A 25338-nucleotide genomic window follows, 5' to 3' on the forward strand; every position below is an offset into this window, starting at 1 on the left:
CTGAGACGCGCTTCTCAGCCTTCTGGGTTTATAAATAAGTCACACTGCCTTTTCTAACACGATGGTGGGTCCATTTTAAAGTTTCCAAACAGTTAGTGATATGAGCATATATACAACGTAATGCATATAAAGTTTTTGCGTCCTAAGAGCAATAACTCCCTATGCTCAAGGATCAGCAGAGGTACGACTTTACTTGGTGCAAAATAACCTACCACGTATTACCTCCCTTCAAAGTAATATCCCAGAATTAAAAACCGCGCCAAATGACACGCGGATTTGCTGGGTATGCTGAGAAAAAAAGATACTTGCAAGATGTTTGCAAACATAAAAATGGTTTTGATAGATTTAAGCGGAACTATTCATATTGAAAATAAACAAATTCCGGGTGCAGTTGTAGCTTTGGAACGGTAAAGTTATGTTTAATCAGTATAAACAATTAATATAACCAATCGGATTGTATTTCGGATAATTATTTCGGACATATTTAATTTATGTCAATTTTCCCATTTTGCATATTATTATGGCTAGACTTATTTTGCAATGATAACATTTGCACTGCAGTCATGTTTCAAGTTTGTTTTATGCCCCGAACGTGAGCACATTTAATTCGCATTCGTCCGTCCTGTTCTATGTGTATGGGCCACAGGTAGCCACAATAATGCGCGTTAAGGGAACGTTTTTTAACATTTGGATATTTATTGTGTTCCCTATAACGCCACAAGTTGGTTTATTTATACCAGTGTAAAATAAAATATTAGACTACAGTGTTTTTTTTAGGCCTGATTTGGGGCCGAAATTCGGCCCCATTCCCCTCTCCAAAAAGTATATATTTTTCCCCTATTTTAGTAAAAAATTCCCCTCCCGACGAAGTCAAAATCGTCCACTAAAATAACTTTGCCGATCGTAATTACGGCACTTTTCAATACAGTAAACGCAGTTTGGCGCCGCATTTTATACGTAGTGATCATACGTGCTAGTCTCCCTTGATTGATCGGTATCGTTCAAGCGCTCGGAAAATTAATTATATTACGATTATACGAAAAAACAAGCGTCCCGTCAATGAGTATATATATATAATGAGTATATATGAGTCCCGAATATGTATGAGAGTGCCAAAAGAACTGTCAGCAGGGGACATTGACAACATAATCAACCTTTACAATATGAAACAAAGAGATATTGCTTTGTAGATTGCTTTCACTTTCACTTTGATCTTGTTATGTATATGCATATGATCAATTTATTAAAGAGGAAGGCAAAGCTTTAATGATTTTTGCATTTATACATTTTCCCCTTTTTGCCCTTTTACGACGCGATTTTCCCCTCCTGACGGGCCCTGGCCCCATTCCCCTAAAAGTGAAAAAAAACACTGGACTATTATATTACAACAACACTGAATTGTCAAAAGAAAACATAAAAGGGACACATAAATGATATACTGGTTAATACCTTTTATTTATAACTTAAGTTTTCCATGATAAACTGACGCTGATCGGCTTCTGTCAACTTTTCACTGCCATATTGGGTTAGCCACTATTAGTATATTTATCCTACGCAGTGACCTCCCCTGTTGGGACATCAATATTCTTGATACATTATTCATAAGGTTGATTTTTTTTCGACTGTTTTCCTGGTTAGTATATATATATAAATGTATTTGTTTTATTAAACCTTTTAAAAAACCTTATTTATATGTGTTCACATTTTTATCAAATATTGATGCCCTTAACTGAAGATGACTACCTGATTTCAAATGTGCATTTTATTAGTGGAGTTTAACCGGAACAGGTGCGCGTTATCTTTGCGCTAAATATACTTAGCGCTGGGATCTTGGCTAGGAAAACAACAAGTGGTATATGGACGCGAAGAGTCGCCAACACAAAAAATATCAAAGACTCTGAAGCGGCTGTTTATATGGACTAGGCCACAGGTAGCTAAAGAACTTCAGCGAACACGTTGTATATTACCGTTTTGGACGTGTTCGCTGAAGAGAACGCCGTATCCAAACCCTACCAAAATTCGTGACATTTTTATGTCACGCTGTTATTTCACTTGTATGCATTGTACATGCAAAATAACTGTACCCTCAGGTAAATGAAGTAAAATGTAGTTCACAAACACATTTTCAACACCAAAAAACGCTTTAAAGCATTTTAATAAATCCTATTACAAGCATTCCTTAACTAGGTCATAGTTGTGTTCAAATTTAATCATGTGACACCAAAATTTTCAGAAAATACCCATGTGACCTACATTTGACCTCACAAATGTAGTGTTTATTTTGCTGTTATTTTTTCTATTTCGAATAATTAGTTAATAACTAATACCAAATTTGGAATAAACCAATTGTTTTACTTATCTAAAGGTATTTTCAGCCTTACTGCAATTGGATTCAACTAAATGAACAATGTGATTCCGATACTATAAATAGAATCCATCGACGTCATCATGGTCATGTGATTGCATTGCATCATCACACTCAATTGATTCTGGTTGACTTTACTATGGGAGTTACGCCAAAACTTTAATGTGTTGTAAACATCAAAAAAATAAATATCAACATTAAAGTTATGGAAGCCAGAACTAGGCCACAGGAACTGCTCTATCCCCTGTGTCCAGGGCTTTGTCTTTGGCAGGCAGCGAGGGATTTTAAAATTACTTCATTCATGTGTTCGGGAAATAGAGAAAAGGTGTTGCGTACAAGATCAATGTCCCTTCATAGAAGATCAAGTCATGCATGGAAGTTAGGTACAATAGTGAGCGATCGGGATATCCTTTACTTTTTTGACATTTCTTATTCACCAGTCAATTTTAACCAAAGCTCCCCTCCAGTTCCGGGGGTATACTGGGGATAGCTGGGGAAATTGGCCGTGTTTTAACTATCCAGGTGGCCCTGCAGTGCCAGATGAATGTGGTGGTATTGTCTTCACGTTAAAAATAGTGGGGAAGCCGGGATTTTGCCAGCTGTTAGTTCCCCCAGGGCAGGGATTTTACCCGGCTTGACCGAAAGTCAAAGTCTCCCCCTATTCCCCGGACCTGGTGGGGCCGTGGTTACAAATAACTTGTGCATTATGTATCCCTGTCTCATTTCTGCCACCGTTAAAAAAATCATCAAAAGACTCCTTGACAGCCATTTAGGTGGACTATCACTGGAGTATGAAAAGAATTCTGCATATTTGGTGTGCATATATAAAGTTGGCTGTGTCTGAACCACAGGGGCAGGGTGCATTGTTTTGACACACCCCTTTGACCATGCCCCTCCCACCATTTTTTTTTTATAAAATCCCAGACTTATTAATTATGATGCAGTCTTTGCCTTAATTTTTATGCCCCCCTTCGCAGAAGAGGGGGTATATTGCTTTGCACAGGCATGTCGGTCGGTCGGTCCGTCAGTAGACCAAAGCTTGTCCGAGTGATAACTCAACAATTCCTGGACGTATGGTCATCAAACTTGACATGAAGGTTGGGCCTGACCACTAGATGACCCCTATTGATTTAAGGGCTCATTGGGTCGAAGGTCAAGGTCACAGTGACCTTTAATGGTAAATAATTTTAAAGCTTGTCCGAGTGATAACTCAACAATGCCTAGACCTATGATCATCAAACTTGATATCGAAGTTGGGCCTGACCAGTAGATGACCCTTATTGTTTTTGGGGGTCATCGGACCAAAGGTCATGGTCACAGTGACCTTGAATGGTAAAAGGTTGTCCGAGTGATAACTTGACAATGCCTGCAGCCATGGCCCTCATACTTGACATGGGGGTTGGGCCTGACCAGTAGATGACCCCTATTGATTGTGGGGGTCATCGGGCCAAAGGTCAAGGTCACAGTGATCTTGAATGGTAAAAGGTTGTCCAAGTGATAACTCGACAATGCCTGCACCCATGGCCCTCATACTTGACATGAAGGTTGGGCCTGACCAGTAGATGACCCCTATGGCCTTGGGGGTCATTGGCCAAAGGTCAAGGTCACAGTGATCTTGAATGGTAAAAGGTTGTTCTTGTGATAACTCGACATAGCCTGCACCCATGGCCCTCATACTTAACATGGAGGTTAGGCCTGACCAGTAGATGACCCCTATTTTTTTGGGGGGGTCATCGGGCCAAATGTTAAGGTCACAGTGATCTTGAATGGTAAAAGGTTGTCCGTGTGATAACTTGACAATGCCTGCTCTTATGGCCATCATACTTGACATGGAGGTTGGGCCTGATCAGTAGACGACCCCTATTGTTTTTGGGGGTCATCGGGCCAAAGGTTAAGGTCACAGTGATCTTGAATGGTGAAAGGTTGTTGGTGTGATAACTCGACAATGCCTGCACCCATGGCCCTCATACTCGACATGGAGGTTGGGCCTGACCAGTAGACGACCCCTATTGTTTTTGGGGGTCATTGGGCCAAAGGTCTAGGTCACAGTGACCTTGAATGGTAAAAGGTTGTCCAAGTGATAACTCGACAATGCCTGCACCCATGGCCCTCATACTTCACTTGGTGGTTGGGCCTAACCAGTAGATGGCCCCTATTGGCTCTAGGGGTCATTGGGCCAAAGGTCAAGGTCAGAGTGACCTTGAATGATAAAAGGTTGTCCGAATGATAACTCAACAATGCCTGCACCCATGGCCCTCAAACTTGACTTGGAAGTTGAGCCTGACAAGTAGAAGACCCCTATTGATTTTAGGGGTCAAAGGTCAAGGTCAGGGCTTGACATTAACCACTGCCCGATTGCCCGGGGCAAGTAATTTTTGCAGACGGGCAGTAGTTTTTAGAATCTACCTGCCCGATCGGGCAGTAACAAAAAAACCTCGTCATAGTGGCGACTTTTCGGGTAAAAAATAATAGTCCGTACTCTCCTTCTTGGGAGTATTTATCAAACCGAAACTAATGCACTCATTGGTTGTTGACTTGAAAAATCGGGTCAAACGGCGCTCCTCTGACATTTTCATTAGAAACTGCGATGGCGAAGACTGCCGAATATTTTCCGATAGAGCTGAGTAATTCCGTCTAGATCCGTTGGCCAATCGCGTGAGCTGCACCAAATCCATATAGCTAGCATTCCAGTTAAGGTATTAGCCGCGTAATACACACTTTTTTAAAAGCTTTAACCGACAACATAGTTATAATCACGGTACACTATGGGACTTTTATCCAAATTTTGAAGATTTTTTACCGTAAATTAAAAAAGTTATTTATGTTTCATTACACCCACCCCCAAACTCAAAGGGCTACAAAGAGCGACAAGTAAATATTTTGTCTATATTTGAATTTTTTTCGCATTATCAGAGATTATGAAATAAACACAACAGTTTCTGGTAAAATAAACTTCAGTTAACAGAAAACTAAAGTTCAAACGAACACATTATTGATACACATGGAAAAAAATCATTTTGATTGATCTTATGATTCTTCGGAAAAGACCAGTTTTTCGATGTTTGAAAATATATAGCAGTTTTATAAAATTCATAAAAAATAGTTAACTATAAGGCAAGCTGCTGAAATCATTTTAGATATTATCTATGATGTCTATTGAACAATTTAAAAGACAATTTATGATAGTTTACCGTCCAGTTTTGAAGAAAATATACATAATGTCATGTTACCATACATTTTTATAGCTAATAAAATGCTTAAAAATCAACCTTTTTCTTGTAAAAAATTATAAAGCTTAATTGGACTTATTCATAAAATGTACTCTTTCCAATAAATGAATTTTACTTATGATACTAACTCAGAATACAGAATTTAAAACAAATGAGTGTACTTTTAAACTAAAATATGTGAAGAAACAAGAACACTAAGTGGGCTCGCCCCTCCAAAAATATCAGAGTGAAAGTTCTCAACTAATGTTTTTTTTTAATATTATAACATGTAAACAATCTCTGTGGGTAATTTGATGTATATCTGTTTTATTTTGTCATTGGTATTCTAACAATTAGTTTTTTTCACAATAATTCTTCACTCTTCAACATTTGAAGTTTGGTCTGTTCCCATGCTGATTCAATGAGTCAATGCTGATTTGGTTTTCATGCACCTTCAGGTACTTTACCCATCAAGAATGTTTAGTGCTGTAAAGGAAAAAAGTTGTACTTTAAAGCCTTTTTAACTTATTAGTATAGATAATTATACTGCCATACATGTACAAAATAAAATATAAACAGTTTAATATTTCTCGACATTATTTTGAAAAAACAACAACAAGCTGATACATACATGTATATATATAAAGAAAATTATTAAATTTATCAATAAAATTTATCATCATCATCATCATCATCATCATCATCATCATCATCATCATCATCATCATCATCATCATCACCACCACCACCACCACCACTTGATTATTAGTCCAGGCTAACCATCATTAAAAAAAGAAGCCTGGACGGCATTTTAGAATGACTAGTAAAATATGAACATGCTGTCTAAACATTTAGCTAATAAAAATGATTTAAGAATTCCAAAAATAAATTAAAAAACAAACGTTTTTGAACACATCAACGTACAAAACTGCTCAAGGATACTTACATTCAGAGCCCTTTGATACGAATATCCCAGTTCCATGCCGATTGTTGACAGTTCGTTTTTTCGAGAGAAAATCTTCTCTTACGCGTATATTTCACTTATAATCCATGTTTAACTGTAATGACTCAAATTGTTGGATGTATCGTAATCAACTTTCAGCGTGTACTTTTAGTGTTTATTTATTTTAAACGTATATTCATGAGAAAAACATCACAATGTTTCCAAATCCTACGATGTAGAAATTCCATTATTGACCTATGAATAGCCGGGAAATACCTTCTGTTTCTAAAAATAGCAACATCCGCCCGATGCTCGTCGCGATCTGTTACGGCGAATGGCGATATATGTCGATGTTACCCGATGTTTCCCGAGTTGTATTACATGGCTAATACCTTAATGCCCTCACAATGTACACAAATGGTGTTTTGACAGTCAACACTGTCAAGTTTTTTTAATGTTTCAAACAAAAAAGGATAAGTCATCCGAGAAAAAGACCAGCTATGAAAAGAAACAAAAACGACGCTGGTTCGAGTCTTGGGGAAACAATTTTCCTGGACTCAGACACAGCGAGAATGGTCATTTTGGCTATTTTTCGGACTGCTCCAATTTTCGGATGCTCGGTTTTTGGAACTTTACGATTTCACTTTACATTGCCATAAATTGTAATTTACTTCAAAATAAATGTAAGATTACAAGGCTAAGATAATAAGACGTTGACTCGTTTTTATAATTCAATTTTATTTCATCCTTAACAATTTGAATGTATGTGCTATTAGTTACAAATTTCATGACAACTGATTTATTTCAAATACAGCAAGCCTTGATGTGCAGGTTGAATCTGGAAATGGGTTTTAATGTGAAGTATAACAACAAAATGAGCCCAAAAAAATTGGGCAAGTAAAAAATCCATTCGGGCAAGTGAAAATGGCTAGGTGGTTGCCCAAAGGGCAACCAAGTATTAGAATAAGCGTCAAGCCCTGAAGGTCACAGTGACCTTTAAAGCAAACTCGACAACTCCTGGACTTATGGTCATCAAACTTGACATGAAGGGTTGGCCTGACCAGTAGATGACCCCTCTTGATTAAGGGGGTCATCGGGCCAAGTTCAAGGTCACAGTAACATTTAACGCAAAAAAGTTAACAATTCTTCTCCCTTTGATATCGTAACAATGCCTGAACCTATGATCATCAAACTTGACATGGAAGTTGGGCCTGACCAGAAGATGACCCTTATTGATTTTAGGAGTCATCGATTCAAAGGTCAAGTTTACAGTGACCTTGAATGAGAAAATGTTTCGAGTGATAACTCAACAATGCCTGCACCCATGGCTCTCAAATTTGATTGATGTTGCTGCTGATCTGTAGATGACCCCTTATGATTTTAGGGGTCATGTGGTCAAAGGTCAAGGTCACAGTGACCTTGAACGAAAAATTATTGTCTGTGTGATAACTTGTCAATGCCTGCATCCATGGCCCTCAAACTTGACATTTAGATTTTTTGTGACCAGCTGATTTTGAGGTCAAAGGTCATGGTCGTAACACACTCTTTCCTCACACTTTGAATGGTCATAATCTTAAAACTGCCTCAACGGCATCCAATGTCAGTGACAAACCAGCTGTCATTTCGGTCCATGCATATTTCATTCAATTGTCCATATAATCCTGACAACATGGCGCTCAGGGGGGCATAATGTTTGACAAACATCTCTTGTTTTTCTCGCACTTGTCCTCTGGGGCAAGTAATTGAAGAAAACATCTTGCCCGAAAACTGTTTTACTTGCCCAAAATAATGAAAAAACCCGAACAGAAATCAAATTGTAGTGTTCATTTATTCCCTATAGGATAACAGCAAATTGAAACAAGGTCTTCAGTCATTTCTCGAGACTTGCCCATGTATTTCCCCATATTTGCTGAGATGACCCTGTCTAAGAGGCAATAACTTTGTCAAATCACAACCAGTTGAGTTAATACCAACCTTGTACAAAATGTACACTTTCATCGAAAAAAAATGCAATTTCAAACCCGAAATGCAAAAGGCATGTTACTCGACGAGCCAACTACCTGCTAATTTCACCAAAATTTTCCTGTTTTGCATTTTGAACCAGGTTTTCCCTTTTCTTAAAATAAACCCTTTGTTCGCGACTCACCATTCCCATGCAGACGTTGGCCTTAAAGGCAGGGCTTTTTCACCTTCTTTGTTAGGGGCTGAAATAAGGCTACTTCACAATTGGGAAAAATGACATATTTTTCCAATTTCCAGATATATTTTTTTAACAATTCCCAGATAGTTTTCCCAAAAAGATCTTACTTCAAAAATTTATTCTGTTTGAGCAGATTATTCTTTTAGGCCAAATAAAAAAAATGTCTTGTTTCTGGTCACCCGACCGACCCTACTTTTAACCCCCCGACCGTTTTTTTTTTATAGCGTAAAGACCGTTTTTTATAATTAGCGTAAAGTGAGCCGGGATTCCCGGTCCCGGCGCCGAAGAGTAAACCGCGCTATCCGACAGTAATATTATATTCGTGACGTGTTTTTTATACGGCCGTGTCGAAGATGGCTGGCCCTGCGCAGACGACGTCTGTTACGCATTTGATAGCCATAAAAATAGACAAATGTTCGCACTTCGACGGTTGTAGTGTCATTAAAGTTGCCCATTCGCAAACAACAATAAAAAGTCTTTTCATCGATTTACATGGCGAGCGAGAAAATGTCCGACTTGAAGCTAAATGTTCGGTAAGTTGTATGGTTGTTTAGATATCGTAAAAGGGCCATCGTAAAACAAATAATGCCTCGACCGAGAATGACAGTTTTGGCACCGACATTTTCGTAATTGAAAAGACTATCTATACACATATACAAGGTTTATTTGAATCGGACGAATTAAGGCAAAATAATGCCGACGAAGCGTGAATCATTATGCTGAGTGAATGGATTTAAATACTTCGTCTCTCTCAAATACCGAACGTCATATTAAAACGTTTCATTTTTGGACCTTCGTTTTTAATGTTTTAAAGGATTTAAATTAATTTTCTGTATGAAGAACCATTGACATTACACTTAGTTAGGTGCCCGATACTATAATTAAAGCAGATAGAAGAATGAAGGGGCGATCTCTTATCTGGGTTATTTGATCAGTTTGCTTTTAATAAATAAAGTAGGAACTGTGGTCATTTAGATAAAAAGAGCTCCAGATATAAAACATATTTTGTGTTTTCATGATAAATATTTTCTTTGTGTATCCATCAAATCCTATCTTGTAACACCCAGCTTTTTGAGGCAATACTAGTCCTGCTCACATAGAAGATAGGGTTTGCTGGATAAATATAAAAGAGATTTATGTGACAATTGTTTCTTGAGATTATTTCAAATTCTAGTCTTGGACTTGTTGCTTCTTGTCATGTAATAGTGCTGTTGTTGTTCTGTTAAACTAATAAATACATAAATATGGTTATAAACTTGTGTCCAGTTTCCTTTAAGCCATATTTGATGATGTTGTATTGGCAGACAATATTTCATCATTTTTCAAACGCTATACTATTTCATTCCAAAGGTTTGAATAAAAAAAAAAAAAAAAAAAAAAAAAAAAAAACCTACCTACCGACCCTGTTTTTTTTTGAGGCATGTGACCAGAAACAAGACATTTTTTTTTTTTGGCCTTAAGTTGACATAAGAAGAATGCTGTATTATTTAAACGTTATTGGATGACCTAATTTTAGTCCATAAAATTATATTGTTTTCAATTCTTTCCCTAATTTAGAATCAACTCTATGAAGATTAAAACTAATCTCTCTCCCTCTCTTGTCATTGCGTAGTGTAAAAAAAGCGAAGTCAAAGACATGATTTCCCCCCCAATAAATTAAAAAAATTCAGGTAGAAGTAGACTCACATGTAAGATATGAGCCTGTTTTTTGTAACATGAGTTCCAAGTTTCATATGGATACCTTGACCCTTGTCAAAAAGGTGTCTTCAATCCTCATAATGTGGAATTTCCCATTTTGCGACGTATTATAATTTCCCAATTTGCAGAATTTCATGCGTTTAAATTTCCCAAAATGAAAAGGCCTCTTCACATTTTTTGGTGAAAAAGCCCTGAAAGGTGAATAAATTTAATGTACATTGGTAAAAGATCATCAGATTACAGATCAAATCATAGTTATAATGAGGAAAGAAGGAAGGAAAAAACATGATTTTTTGTTTTCGAAGGAAACAAAAGATGCTGGAGACTGTCATTAATCGTAGCTAACAATTTCATAAATTCTACCACAACCTTAAGCCACTGAGTAAAAGGTTGTGATATTATTGCCCTTAAGCTGACACCAACCTTGACAAATATGAACTTATGTGTTTGACTGTATATACATAATGTTCAGTTACAAGGGGTCATGTTAAATTAATTATGAAATGAAAATATATTTGTAACACATGTTCAGGTTTAAAAATTTAAAATATTAAAAATGCATAATTATTTATTTTTATGTTTAGTATGTGTTTTTAATGCAAATAAAATGCGCTTGAATGAATTATTGCGTTTTCAGTCCCCCCCCCCCCCCCCCCCCCCCCCTTAAAAAAAACACGACATGTTTCATACAGAAATAATCACTTTTAATGCAGAAAAAATGCTTTTAATGCAGAAAAAATGCACTTTTAACATAGAGAAAACACAATTTTAGTGCAGAAAATATAACACAGAAAGTATACAAGTTTAATGCTGATAAAATGCGCTTATTATTGAATTCATGCATTAAGTCCCAAAATAGTACACTTAGAATGCAGAAAAAATGCAGTTATAATGCAGAAATAACACTTTTGTCACAGAAAAAGATGCATTCAGGGCATTAAAGTGCTTTTAGTGCATAATAAATGCAGTCAGCGAAATTAGACTCTTGGATGAACAAGCCGAATTCTTATACTTTTGTTTGAGGCATCAAATTTTTTGAACAATCCCTTTTATATAGATATAAAATTCAGAATTTGAGCTAACCTGGAAGCCATTTTACCTGTGCAGGGCTTGCGGGCTTGTGTCACAAAAAATACACTTTAATGCAGAAAAAACGACACTTTTAGCGCTTCTATCACAAAAAGTGCACTTTGTTTATAAATCACATGCATTTATGCCCCCCCCCCAGATTGTCCTGCACCCCCAAATTTAAGCAGTGGGTGTTTGTACCCAGAGAAAAAAAATGAGTGGGAACCCTAACTTGCTACAATTTGTGTTTGATACATAGAGAAGGCCTCTCGTGCTCAAGACCCACAACCGTACTTGAAAGTTGAAGATGATGACACTTGAGTTAAATAGTTTCGGAATGCTACATTTATATTCACAGAGTATCTGTGTCCAAGCTGTAATGTTGTCTTGCACCGTGGGACTTCATAATATATATATACAAACTTGTTCAATTCTTAAAGCTGCACAAATTTTTGGCGAAAATCCATGGAGATCAGTTATATAAGACTGCTGACAAAAAATCAGATCGCAGATTTTTATATATATGTTCAAAAAATGATATTTTGTGCAGTTTCTTAAACCGTAAGTAACGGTTTAAATTTAAACCATAAAACATTAATTTTCGAATGGAAATATGAAAATAATTATACTATCTGATTTTTTGTCAGCAATCTTATATCATTGGTTTGCAGATATTTATGCAAAATTTTTCTCTTTCCAAGACAAAAAATGTATAAATGGCCAATCTGTGAGAGTGCAGCTTTAAAGGCTTATTATGAAATTAAGAGAATATGCTGCTTGTCATGAGTTCTGTTGTCAATCATTGGAACAATACTATTTTTCATGTTGCCATAATTACTACAGATTGAGAGAAAAGAAGACCAGAGTGAAGTTTGTCACAAATACAACAAAAGAGTCCAAACGTGTCCTGCTAGATCGCCTGCATCATATTGGTTTCCAAGTGACTGCTGACGAAGTGTTTACGTCCCTCACGGCGGCACGAAATCTCGTGGCTTCACGTGGTTTGTCACCGCTTCTTCTTGTTGACGATAAAGCGTTGGAAGATTTTAAAGGTACGATAGTCCAGTTTTTTTCACTTTCAAGGAAATGGTAACAGAGCACTTTGATTGATGAAAAATAGTGTTCTTTTGGCAAAAAGGGGAAAAATACAAACATAAAATGTTCAACTTGTTTTCAAACCTTTTATTCAATAAACCTAATGATCATGAATGGCACTATATTCATTTTTATTGCTACATTTGCCTAATGTTAAAGAGGTCAATGCTCCTCTTCCCAATTTTTTTTTTTATTACCTGGGTAGGGTAAAAATGTTAATTTCTCAGAAGGGGAATGAGGCCAAAATTTAGCCCTAAAAATGGCCGGAAAAAAATCACTGGTGTTCAAAGTTAGTTAGGTTGTATAATTCAAAGGATAAAAATGCACTTCAGGGCTCGACATTAACGGTGGTCCGATGGTCCGGGACCACCAGATTCATGGTCCGGACCAGTAGAAACCAGTTCTGGCTAGTCCTACTGGACCAGTGAAATTTCCAAGAAGAAATAATTTAATCAGAAATGTTAAGCACGATCCCTGATTAAATCTGACAATATGTATAATCCAACAAATAAATGCAGTGCAAGCAGCGTTCGTTGTTTTTATTTACATTCCCTTGCGCATGCGTTACATCTGCGACCGGAAGTAAACAGCACAGAACAGTTTATGATAGCTGTGAAATCATCGGAATTAGGTCAATCTTTATTACGATGTAAAATTCCAATAACTTATTTTAGCAAATCATTTCGTCCATATTTATAGCATTGAATTTGGTTTTTAAGTATTTATCGTATGCATAGTAAATTAAAGCCATTTGCTAATGTGATTGACAAATTTTAATGTACATTCAAGTCAGATATGTACTATATATCTTTTATTGCTGCCTGATAATCCAACGTATATTCTAGTCAATCCTTATACTATTGTTTCATTGTTGTAATGTTAACCAGTTAAAGTTTTATATTAAAATTAAAAGCTCACTATTATTTTCATCATGTGTGTATATAATAAACCTTCACAGGCAAAGAATTAAAATCATATCATCAAAAAGTATCAATTTGGTCAGGACCAGTGGATATTAGGTCAGGACCAGTAGAAAATATATCTACTAGTCCGAATGGACCAGTGGATTTAAAAGTTAACGTTGAGCCCTGCACTTGAAGCTCATAAGCATATCTGACTTTTATGTTGAACTAATATTTTATGTGGATTTCGGAAAGATACGAAACTGAGGCTGCTTATAATTGAAAACTTTTACAATTGAACCTGTACCTGTTTGAATGCAGCTTTTCTTTTTTACCAAATTAATATATATAAATATGATGACCAAAATGTTAAAATAAATGTTCTAATTTGATGTTTTTTAAAAATCAACATTGAAAAACTCCTACAATTGGGCCTTCGAAGAGTTTCTGTATGGAAGATTTGATGTATTCATAAAGCTGCACTCTCACCGATTGACCGGTTTGGCAACTTTTATTTTTTTTTTGTCTTGGAATGAGTTTTTTTTTTTGCGTAAATGTCCAGAAACCAGTGATAAAAGAATGCTGACCAAAGATCAGATCACAGGTTTTCATAATTACGTTCAAAAAGTGATTGCTATGACTAAAAGCTTACTAACAGTAATGCTTTAAGAGAAATAAGCGTTATTTTAACAAAAAAATAAAGTTTTTAAAATGGTCCATCTTTGAGAGTGCAGCTTTGAAGAAACAATCTTTGAATAGGAATAAAATGAATTCTATGAAAAAATGTGAAGATTTTAACAATAATAAGTTGGGACAATGCATTTGAACATAACTCTCACAATTAATTTTTGTGAAACTTTGTCTAAATAAAACATTCCTAAGACTCTTCCTTGTACTTCTTGTCGACTAGTATTATAATATTAAGTTGTAATCTTTTATGCCCCCGAAGGTGGGCATATTAAAATCGCACCATCCGTCCGTCCGTCCGTCCGTCCGGCTCTGTAACTTTCCTTTGTATGGACAGATTTTAAAATAACTTGCCACATGTGTTCCACATACCAAGACGACATGTCGCGTGCAAGACTCGTGTCCCTACCTTAAAGGTCAAGGTCACACTTAGTGTTTATTCACAATGGAGTGCTGCATATAAGAACATAGAGTATAGGTTGTCGTGTCCGGGCTGTCACTTTCTCTTGTATGGACAGATTTTAAAATAACTTGCCACATGTGTTCGACATACTAAGACGACGTGTCGCGTGCAAGACCCATGTCCCTACCTCAAAGGTCAAGGTCACGCTTAGTGTTTATTCACAATGGAATGCTGCATATAAGGACATAGAGTATAGGTTGTCGTGTCCGGGCTGTAACTTTCCCTTGTATGGACAGATTTTAAAATAACTTGCCACATGTGTTCCACATACCAAGACGACGTGTCGCATGCAAGACATGTGTCCCTACCTCAAAGGTCAAGGTCACACTTAGTGTTTATTCACAATGGAGTGCTGCATATAAGGACATAGAGTATAGGTTGTCGTGTCCGGGCTGTAACTTTCTCTTGTATTGACAGATTTTAAAATAACTTGCTACATGTGTACCACATAACAAGACGACGTGTCGTGTGCAAGACCCGTGTCCCTACCTCAAAGGTCAAGGTCACACTAAGTGTTTATTCACAATGGAGTGCTGCATATAAGGACATAGAGTATAGGTTGTCGTGTCCAGGCTGTAACTTTCCCTTGTATGGACAGATTTTAAAATAACTTGCCACATGTGTTCCACATACCAAGACGACGTGTCGCGTGCAAGACCCGTGTCCCTACCTCAAAGGTCAAGGTCACACTTGGTGTTCATTCACAATGGAGTCCTGCATATAAGGACATAGAGTATAGATTGTCGTGTCCGGGCTGTAACTTTCCCTTGTATGGACAGATTTTAAAATAACTTGCCACATGTGTTCCACATACCAAGACGACGTGTCGCGTGCAAAACCTGTGTCCCTACCCCAAAGGTCAAGGTCACACTAAGTGTTCATTCACAATGGAGTGCTGCATATAAGGACATAGAGTATAGATTGTCGTGTCCGGGCTGTAACTTTCCCTTGTATGGACAGATTTTAAAATAACTTGCCACATGTGTACCACATACCAAGACGACGTGTCTCGTGCAAGACCCATGTCCCTACCTCAAAGGTCAAGGTCACACTTAGTGTTTATTCACAATGGAGTGCTGCATATAAGGACATAGAGTATAGGTTGTCGTGTCCGGGCTGTAACTTTCTCTTGTATGGACAGATTTTAAAATAACTTTCCACATGTGTTCCACATACCAAGACGACGTGTCGCGTGCAAGACCCGTGTCCCTACCTCTAAGGTGAAATATACACTTAGTGTTTATTCACAAGGGAATTCTGAATATAAGGACACAACAGTGTAGGTTGTCAAGTATGGGTGGTATTTTTTTATGTTCAGAGGCAATTTAAAATAACTTGCCATATGTATTTGACACGTAAAGGCAAGATCAACTTTTCATGTACTGACCTTGTTCGTAGGTCAATGTCACATTCGGGGGCATTCGTCACATACTGTGACAGCTCTTGTTTTAGAAGTAAAATGATCGTACATTTGAACAAGTTTATCTGTTGTGAAGAATAACAAAGACTTTAATTTCTTCATACTTTATTTGATTGCATACATATTGAATCATGTTCTTGCTATGGAAACAAATGCATTTTAATATTATTGTATCTGGGTTTATGATATGTTTATATTGGCACTTATACTGTCTCACTATAGAGCTTGCTTTTATCATATGATGATGCAGTCGAGTCCACTTGCAGAGTGAGAGGTTGTGGGTTCGAACCCCAACAGGTGCACATAGCAATTTGTGCAGTCTTTTACATTATATATTTGTTTCACAAAGGACTGCGATAAGGGGAAACTATAAATGATTTATTCACAGTATAAGTAATCCTCTATATCCTGTATAATGTAAACCATATAAAGAACAACTTATCAGTTTACCTAAATGTGATTTTTTTTTATATTATTAATTTTTTTGTTTTTTAACCTACCTATCTACCTAATTACCCAAAACATTTTTCGTGGGTTGCAGGAGGGTTTACAAACTTATCTTATTATTGGCCTTAAAACCTTCATTTTGTGTACATTTCCTTCAATATAAATGATGTAACTGTTAATGGCTAAAGGCTTCTTAATTGCGGATATTGCCAATAAAACTTGAAAACTTGACACATTAAATGGCTACATCATCACTCTTGTTTTATGTGTATCATTTTGTTCAATTGATATACGTGTATATATGTAACAGTATATACGTGTGTATTATCGAAAAACTCTTGGATTGGAACTTGCTTATTTATATAATGGATAACTATTCAGGTTTACCAGAGGGACCAACTAACGCTGTAGTGGTTGGACTAGCACCAGACAAGTTCCAGTATGGATGCCTCAATGAAGCTTTCAGGTGAAAAACCATCTCTTTTACAAAGATGATATTCTGTGTATGATGTATAAAAAGAGAAACTTATCGAACAATTCTAAAATGCTATATAAATGCTATGTTTGTATATAGAGTTTTTGTTACTTCATATAAGAATATATAAACTGTGGTGTTAGTCTTATGGTGATATTAAGAAATGGAATAAATTTATCTGTACACTGAAACATAAAATAACTTCAATAGGACAGTCATTAGTACTGTTTACACGGGGAAAATTGAAGATTTGAATTTGCTGTACATACTCTTTCCGACTAAAAAAAACACGAGAATTGGACATTGAATTATGCTTGTTTGTCTAAAGACATTATAGATACACCAACATATCGCACACCATTTTAAAGGTAATTGACTCTTCTTTCCATGTCACTTATTTAAAAATGGATTGTTTATATGTTGGTTGAGAAATTTGCATAAAACTGGACTCTACCGTGAAATCGGGTAAGTTTGAGTTACATACCTTGTTTCTTTTTTGTATATGAAAGACACTAAATATCTTCAGAGGTGTTGTTTATCTCATTGTATGTACCCAAAATGGTTTTAAACAACATTTAAGTGACAAACAATGATCCAGATGCCTGTTGTTTGAAGACATATTTAATCCATATTTACAAACTGTTAACAGATTAATTCTTGATGGAGCGCCACTGATTGCAATACACAAGGCACGCTACTACAAACAATTGGATGGGCTTGCATTAGGACCAGGTACTATACTTAGAGCAATTATTTCATGGTATGAAATTAATTCTCATGCAGCTTGAAACTTGTGAAAGTGAACAAAAAGTAGAGGTATTGTCATAACTGTGGTGTCCTTAGAAGCATCTGTGTCATCAGTATACTAAAACATAGATCTTTAGGATAATTTAAAATCTGTTAACATAATTATGCAATTGAAACTTGGTACAAATGTTGCCAAAGTATGCACAGGTTCAGCAAGGCCCATAACTCTCATAAATAATTGTTGAGTTATGCCCCTTTTTCATCTGAAAAATAGCAGACTACAGTTGGTTTTTGTTCTGCAGTGCTCTTGTTTGTTTAACAATAAAAGATATTAACTGGCAAGATTTTTTTTGTAAAAAACAGATTATGGGATTGGTACACATGTTAAAGGATAGCCTACATTTTTCTTTGGTATTTTGCATCGTTTGGATCACTGTTTTAGGGAACATAATTGTGTCATTGTGTCAGGTAAAAGTTTTAGGGTAAGTTGGGATTTTATTAATAAGTTCTATACCCGTTATTCAGTTGACTCAATACTTCACACAATTATTGACGACCATTGTAAAATCCAAGAACAGCTCTTCTTTTATAATTTCCCTTTTTGTCATGCAAAACCCTTTCAAATGATATACAATAGTATGGGGTTGCTAGGCATCCAGATTCACATATTTCATTGTCAGAGTACTTAATTTGGAACATCAAATGTACATCATTTAAAACACGAATGTAATGTTGCAAGTAGTCTCATTCAGAAATTACAAGCTCCAATTCTTACATTACTACATGGCCTCAGAAATTGAAGGTATAACAATTGCAAACCTTGCAGGTTGCGAATTGGTACCACAAGTTCATTCAATGAGTTACTTGCAACCATTTATAAAACGAAACATTTAAAATATTTCAGGACCATTTGTGACCGGGCTCGAGTATGCAGCAGATTGTAAGGCAGAGGTAGTCGGTAAACCAGAGGCTGCCTTCTTCTTGTCAGCGATTGAAGGCATGGATGTTCGACCAGAAGAATGTCTTATGATTGGTGATGTGAGTTGTAGAAATTCCCTCTTTTTATCTGAAATGAAATTAAATGCTTAAAGACCTTAAAGGTTGAACGTTTTATGTAGAAGTGTAAACTTTTGTAAGAGGTAAAACTTACTGCATTTTTTAATGCACATGTTTATATCTTGAGAACGGTTTGAACCAGTTGATAGGTTTTGAAACAGCGTAATAAATATTAATTCCTTAGATGTGTCGTGAACAATTCTTGGTACACATGTTGCAAAGACAATGTCCACATAAGTAACAAGGTCAAAAACTCTAGCTTTGATAACTGTAGAGTGATTCCCCTTTTTTGCTTAAAACAATCTCAACATCCAAGTATGAGCATTTGCTCTGTTATGTCCTTGCTTAAAGGTGTACAATAAAGGTTGATTGGTTTTATTTTCTTTTTAAGCATTCTGTTTAACTCATTTAACTCATTGACTTTAATGATAACAAAAACAAAGAATGTAAGATTTAGGCACAAATAAAAAAGAATAAGCTTTTACAAACTTTTTATACGCCCGAAGGGTCGTATTATGTTATGGCCTCCATCGTCTGTCCGTCTGTCTGTCCGTCTGTCTGTCCGTCCGTTAGCAATTCCGTGTCCGGGCCATAACTTGGTAACTAATAAAGCGATTTTCAAATAACTTTATACAAATCATCACAACATTAAAAGGATGTGTCGCGCGCAATTTCCAGGTCCATACCTCAAACACTAGAATCACCATGGGGGGGACGTTAGCAATTCCATGTCCAGGCCATAACTGGGTTACTACTAAAGCAATTTTCAAATAACTTTATACAAATCATCTCTACATTAAAAGGATTTGTCAAGCATGCTTTCCAGGTCCGTACCTCAAAGGCTAATTTCACTGGGGGGCGTTAGCAATTCCGTTTCAATATTGGAAGTTTAAGCCTTTGTTGTAAACACTTCACACCTAGTAAGCAGTATACTAGCATAACCTAAATGTTTATTAAAGACCTCGAGCCAAATCTTCTTCGGGCGCATAATGCTCCATTTCGCGGTGCTCTTGTTTTAATTAATTGCTACATGGCAACAACTTCTCCAATTAAAAAAGTGCCAAAATATTACCACTATATTTTTATCTGTACCTAAATCATTTGCATTTTTTGTTTATAATCATTGAAGTCAAATGAGTTGATCACAATAATACATTAAAAAAAAAAATTATTTTTTGCATCAATCTTTATTGTGTGCCTTTAAATGTATACAGGTAGAATGTTTTAGATGGCTTATATAATTATGCGTTGCTCCACCTACAGGATGCCCGTGACGATGTAGTCGGAGCAGTCAATGCAGGAATGCAGGGTGTACTAGTAAGAACAGGTTAGTTGTCTTGCAGTTAGAGTTTCCGATTTCAACAGTCTCTGCAATTCTGAAATATTAGTCTTGTACACAAAAAATTTGAGCCGTTTCGGTCTGTGTGAGTATGAAATTCATGACGGACATCTTTCTATAGCAAATAATAGCTCATATGGCCAGTAACACTGTTATTCATAAGGCCAAAAAGATCATTTACCTTCCCCAGGCCATGTAAGAATGACTGCGGCTGATTTATTATCCATACTATTCATATAAGAAGTATTTTTTCAAAAAAAATAATGAGTGAGGGACCCATTTAAAGAAATATAGATCAATAACTTATCAAAGTCACAAAACTTGTTCAGTTTGGTGACAAACTTGTAAGTTGCTTATTTCATAAAAAGTAAAATGATAATTGAAGGCAAGTTGTACACTGATTTCCTTCGAGTAAATAATTTTTTTCAGGCAAATAGTTTATTTCAGGCAAGTCAAATACTTAATTGAGGCAAGTGAACTGTTTGTTTCAGGCAAGTACCGCCCAGGAGATGAAAACAAGTTACCCTCAGGTACACAGGTAGTGGACAGCTTTCCTCATGCAGTTGACCTCTTGTTGGATTCTTGACGCCTGTGACATCATGGCTGATGGAGGTCAAAAGTTACCCTCAGGTACACAGGTAGTGGACAGCTTTCCTCATGCAGTTGACCTCTTGTTGGATTCTTGACCCCTGTGACATCATGGCTGATGGAGGTCAAAAGTTACCCTCAGGTACACAGGTAGCGGACAGCTTTCCTCATGCAGTTGACCTCTTGTTGGATTCTTGAAGCCTGTGACATTATAGCTGATGGAAGTCAAAAGTTACCCTTAGGGACACAGGCAGTGGACAGCTTTCCCTGTGAAGTCGACCTCTATTTGGATTCTTGATGACTGTGACGTCATAGCCAATGAAGGTCACAAGTCACCCTCAGTTAAATGGACAGTGGATTGGATTCTTGATGCCTGTGACATCATAGCCGATGAAGGTCACAACTCACTAACTACCCTCAGTTACACAGACAGTGGACAGCTTTCCCTGTGAAGTTAACCCTCTCATTGGACTCTTGATGCCTGTGTCATCATAGCTGATGGAGGTCAAAGTTCAAGGACAGAAATAGTACCAAACATAGCAGCTGTGTGGGTGCCTGGTAACGAGTAAGATGTTGTTTGTTAAGGCAATGGACAGTTCCAATATTAATTCAGTTTAATTGTCTTGCAGATGATTTATATTTATTTTTGTATTATAAGCTATATTTTCCAGTAATTGACAAAAGGGCCAATCAGCAATGTTACTAATGAAGACTGATAAGTCCTTTTGGCATCAATGGACAATATGCTGGCATGAGTTACACATTTCCCTAATGCGGAAAACTGAAATCCCCTACAAAAACATCCGGCTAAGGAATCCCATTACCAACTGAATTTGCATTGCTAGGATCCCTTTAATTTCCTTGATTTGAGAAATTATTGTTATATTGGGACCACAGCATTTATCTGAGACCTGAGACCTCCAATGTCAGCCATGAGGGTTCTGGGGATGGTCCCCAAACCCCACCGGGAGGTTGTTTATTTTAGGTAGAAACCTGTATTGGTATGGTGTCCATTATGAGGGGCCATTGTCACAGTGAGTACCCATTCTGTTGACTCTTAGGATAAATATCCAGTTATTAATTTATGTTTGGAAAATAAGGAGCTAACATTGTCATAGGTTAGTTTAATGAAAAGCCTAAGAAATGAAGAATTAATTTCCTGTCTCTATTCATATTTGCTCAGTTAATGCAAAAAATAGTAATTATGTTGCTGATTTTTTTAGTTATGTTTATATCTACAGATGTACATGTAGGCCCATATTTACACATGCAGGGCTGTCTTTCCACTGGAGGGGAACTTTGCCGACAAAAAAGAATGTTTAATGCACGCGATATTACTTAATCATATAATATCAGATTAATGAATTATTTATCTCAGATGAATGCCAATGACAGTCTATCTAAGGCCATCCCAAATTATTCATTGTTTCAATTGTTCTTTTTGTGCCATAAATAATTCTGGGAAAAAATAATTAAGGTGTGAAACACTAGAAAGACAGTCCAGACATGTTTTACTTGTGATGATATTTGTGAGCAGTAGACCTGCACATGTTATAAGTATAACCTTTCATTGTTAACACTTTCCTTCATAGATACGCCTGTTTAAGCCTCTTGGATACACTTTTTGGCTCAGGACTATATCCATAATCTCACACACAAGATACACATTTTTTCTCAGTTATGTAGAGAGGGGATTAACAATGTGAGGCAGATTTGGCCACTGCTCTATGAAGAAAAGGGTTAACCTATGCCTAATTTAGTCACAAGGTGGAACTGTCCATTTACCAGTCGTAAGTTGTAGTCCTATGATCAATTACTGTTAAATAATCAATTAGAGAATATGCCTTGGATTAACTCTTGGCTTAGAGATATACAACTTGGCGACTGGTCACTTGCATGAGTTTAAATATTTTGATTTGAATTATTTGTATTCATTTTTGAATTGTTTTTGAAATCTTGAGTGAAATGTTTCACAACTGATTATTTATGATTTTATTATGAAAAGTTGAAAGTTGTATGTTAAGGTAGATTGCTTTAAGTTTGTGAGGGTAACTTTTGTTCTGAATATTTGTGATTCAATTATGTTGTTAACTCATAACCTTATGCCCTAAAATTGTTGAAACAGAAAACACTTGAGAAAGGGACCTCACAAGTTTAGAGCAGACTCCATAATGCAACATGTAACCATCTTGGATAGAAGTTTCTTATCAGTCTTCTTGCCTTTTGAAACGTTAGAATGAAAGTGTAGATAGAGAGGGATTTATACTGGGTTTAACATTTTGAGAATGATATTCAGATACATACTCTTTGCTGGAGTTGTACATTGATTTAGATGGATGCTAAGGTTTAACTCTTTCAGAATGATATTCAAATTTAGATAATACATACTCTTTACTGGAGTTGTACTGACTAGACATTCAATGATGATCGTCTTAACTAGGAACTTACACATTCAGATGGATTATGAGGCTTAACATTTTCAGATTGATATTCAGGACAAAAAAAATAAAATACATGCTTGATTCTTCAGTTGTATAACTACTAGACGTTCTATGATAATAGTCAATATTCACAATGAGATCAATGACATTTTCTGATGCTAGATCAAATTGATTTACTGTACCAAAAGGGGATGATCGTGTAATGGAATGTTGAAAAAATCATTTGATTGATTTATAGTGTTACTAATTACCTGATGAGTTGTTTCTTCATTATTTGGATAAGGGGCTTTTTCTCTTTCAAATTCATTCTGTAAATGTCATTTAATCAGCTGTCAATGAACATGTCCATGTTTTTTTTTATCTTCCCCCTATCTGTGTTGTTTGACTTATTTATATTGAGTACATAACTGATGATCACTTCTGATTCTGAATTTTTGTCACTTGTATGAAAAGTTGATTTGTAAAGTTAGAACTTGAGAAGACGGGGAGTTTTTTCCCCGCTGTTTAAGATGGACAAAGAATGGTTGTTTGTGGTGTTCATGCCTGTGAACAGGCAATGTTGTTGGAGTGAAATTGTGATTCAAAACACCTTCGCCTTGAATGGAGTCTATTTTTTGAATCTTTTTCTGATCTATCTTCAAAATGCTAAAAGCGCAAAACACAATTTAAGTGTTTCCATTTACATGAATTAGAATGCTTATTGCACAATAACAAAATAGGAAATACTAATTTTATAACATGAGAAACACCATCTCATGATCTGTGTTGTTTTACATATCAGTCCCTAAACTGGCATATATCACACATTAAAGCTACTTGTTGATTGAAAAACAATTGTGAAAAATCACTCATTCATATTATTAAACTGTTTATATGGTTGCTTTGTTAGATGACTACATCTGATTTTCTTTGAATGACTTTTGCTCGGACTTGGCTCATTTGTCTACATCCGGTGATGTCTGTATCCAGTCCTTGATCAATCGAAATTACATAAATTGGATGTTTCTATTGAAGTGCTGAGCAGCTTAATGCTGCTTGCACAGTTGTCCATATGTGCCAATGGTGACCTACCCATAATCTATTGTGATAGTCAATAAAAGAGTTAAGAGATATTGTCATAATGTACATGAATTCAAACACCACACAACTTAAAAGTCCAGGTATTTTCTCAGTCGTAAAAGCATTATAACTAACATGAAATAAACACAACAATTTTGTTGTTTCGCTTTGTTTTGGAGGTATTTCATTTTTCGGACTTTTGTTTTTGATCTCAGTGACTTGTTCACTATTGTTGCCAAACCCTTTTGTATTGGATTTCCATTTTCGACGTTCTGGACAAAAAACCTCTGATATGGCATCCAATTCATTCACTCCCCCGTCACAGACCCCTTCATTCTTATCAGTAAATGCTGATCCTCATCTGAACCCGCATGATCTGTATCACGGCTGATCTATTTCTTGCACACGGCCAGGGGTCACCATCTTCTGCTTTCATGCTTTCCATCATCGTCATCATAACCTGATAATTGACACGACCCGATTCCTAGAGTAGCTCCACCCACTCGTCACGTGACCAAGCAACCTGATGACCTGCGACACACATAAACCAAAACAGCAGCCTCACGAAGTTTACATCATTTACCGAGTGATTTTGGCGAAAGCTTTTTACCGTATCTGCCAACTCTTAGGCAACGAATTCAGGGCAGAAAGTATGCAAATGAGAGCTACTTTGCATCAGTGGATGATGCAGAATGTACTGTAAAGGGAACAATGTACTGGTCGCAGCGAAAGAATGAGAAGCCGCATGTTCATATTTCGATGAGGCTTCACCAAGTCACTGATGCACACTGTTCTTGTAAAGCGGGATAATTTAACTCTTTAATTATTATCAAATATCAAATAACCAAGTGTATGTTTTTATAATATTCATCATGACTGCCTTATTATTGTTCCATGAGTGCGATCTATACAGCACCTCTCAAGATAGGCATTAGTTGATATTAAATATTTTTAAGTTATATAAAAAGTTGTTTTTTTAAAGTTGTCATTGGATATGACATAAAGTCAAAGAATTTAAAGATTTTGTGGCAGGTGTGCACTACGTGCCTGCACTACATGCACATCAGTGATAATAAAATTGGGGGTTAGGCCAAAAAAAAAAATATGTCTGGTTCAGGAAACGTTTGTCCCAAAAA

At 36.4% G+C, this 25338-nt stretch overlaps 1 protein-coding gene across 1 annotated transcript; it reads left to right on the forward strand.

Moving 5' to 3' along the window:
• Positions 1-296: 296 nt before the first annotated feature.
• LOC128234394 (haloacid dehalogenase-like hydrolase domain-containing protein 2) lies at positions 297-20802 on the forward strand. Its single transcript, XM_052948609.1, has 7 exons — positions 297-407; positions 12327-12535; positions 16879-16963; positions 17622-17704; positions 18624-18757; positions 20039-20102; positions 20606-20802. Exons 1-7 carry the CDS (start codon positions 313-315, stop codon positions 20698-20700), a joined length of 765 nt encoding a protein of 254 aa, XP_052804569.1. The 5' UTR covers positions 297-312; the 3' UTR covers positions 20701-20802.
• Positions 20803-25338: the final 4536 nt, after the last annotated feature.

Source organism: Mya arenaria, chromosome 5 (assembly GCF_026914265.1).
Source record: "Mya arenaria isolate MELC-2E11 chromosome 5, ASM2691426v1".
Classification (NCBI taxonomy): Eukaryota; Metazoa; Mollusca; class Bivalvia; order Myida; family Myidae; genus Mya; species Mya arenaria.

What these genes read in the sequence shown, in the direction of transcription:
- LOC128234394 (XM_052948609.1), top strand. Translation starts at nt 313, where the DNA reads ATGTTTGCAAACATAAAAATGGTTTTGATAGATTTAAGCGGAACTATT. An exon ending in GCAGTTGTAGCTTTGGAACG is followed by an intron (nt 408 to 12,326) that starts GTAAAGTTATGT and finishes TAATTACTACAG; the next exon opens with ATTGAGAGAAAAGAAGACCA. An exon ending in TGGGCTTGCATTAGGACCAG is followed by an intron (nt 17,705 to 18,623) that starts GTACTATACTTA and finishes AAAATATTTCAG; the next exon opens with GACCATTTGTGACCGGGCTC.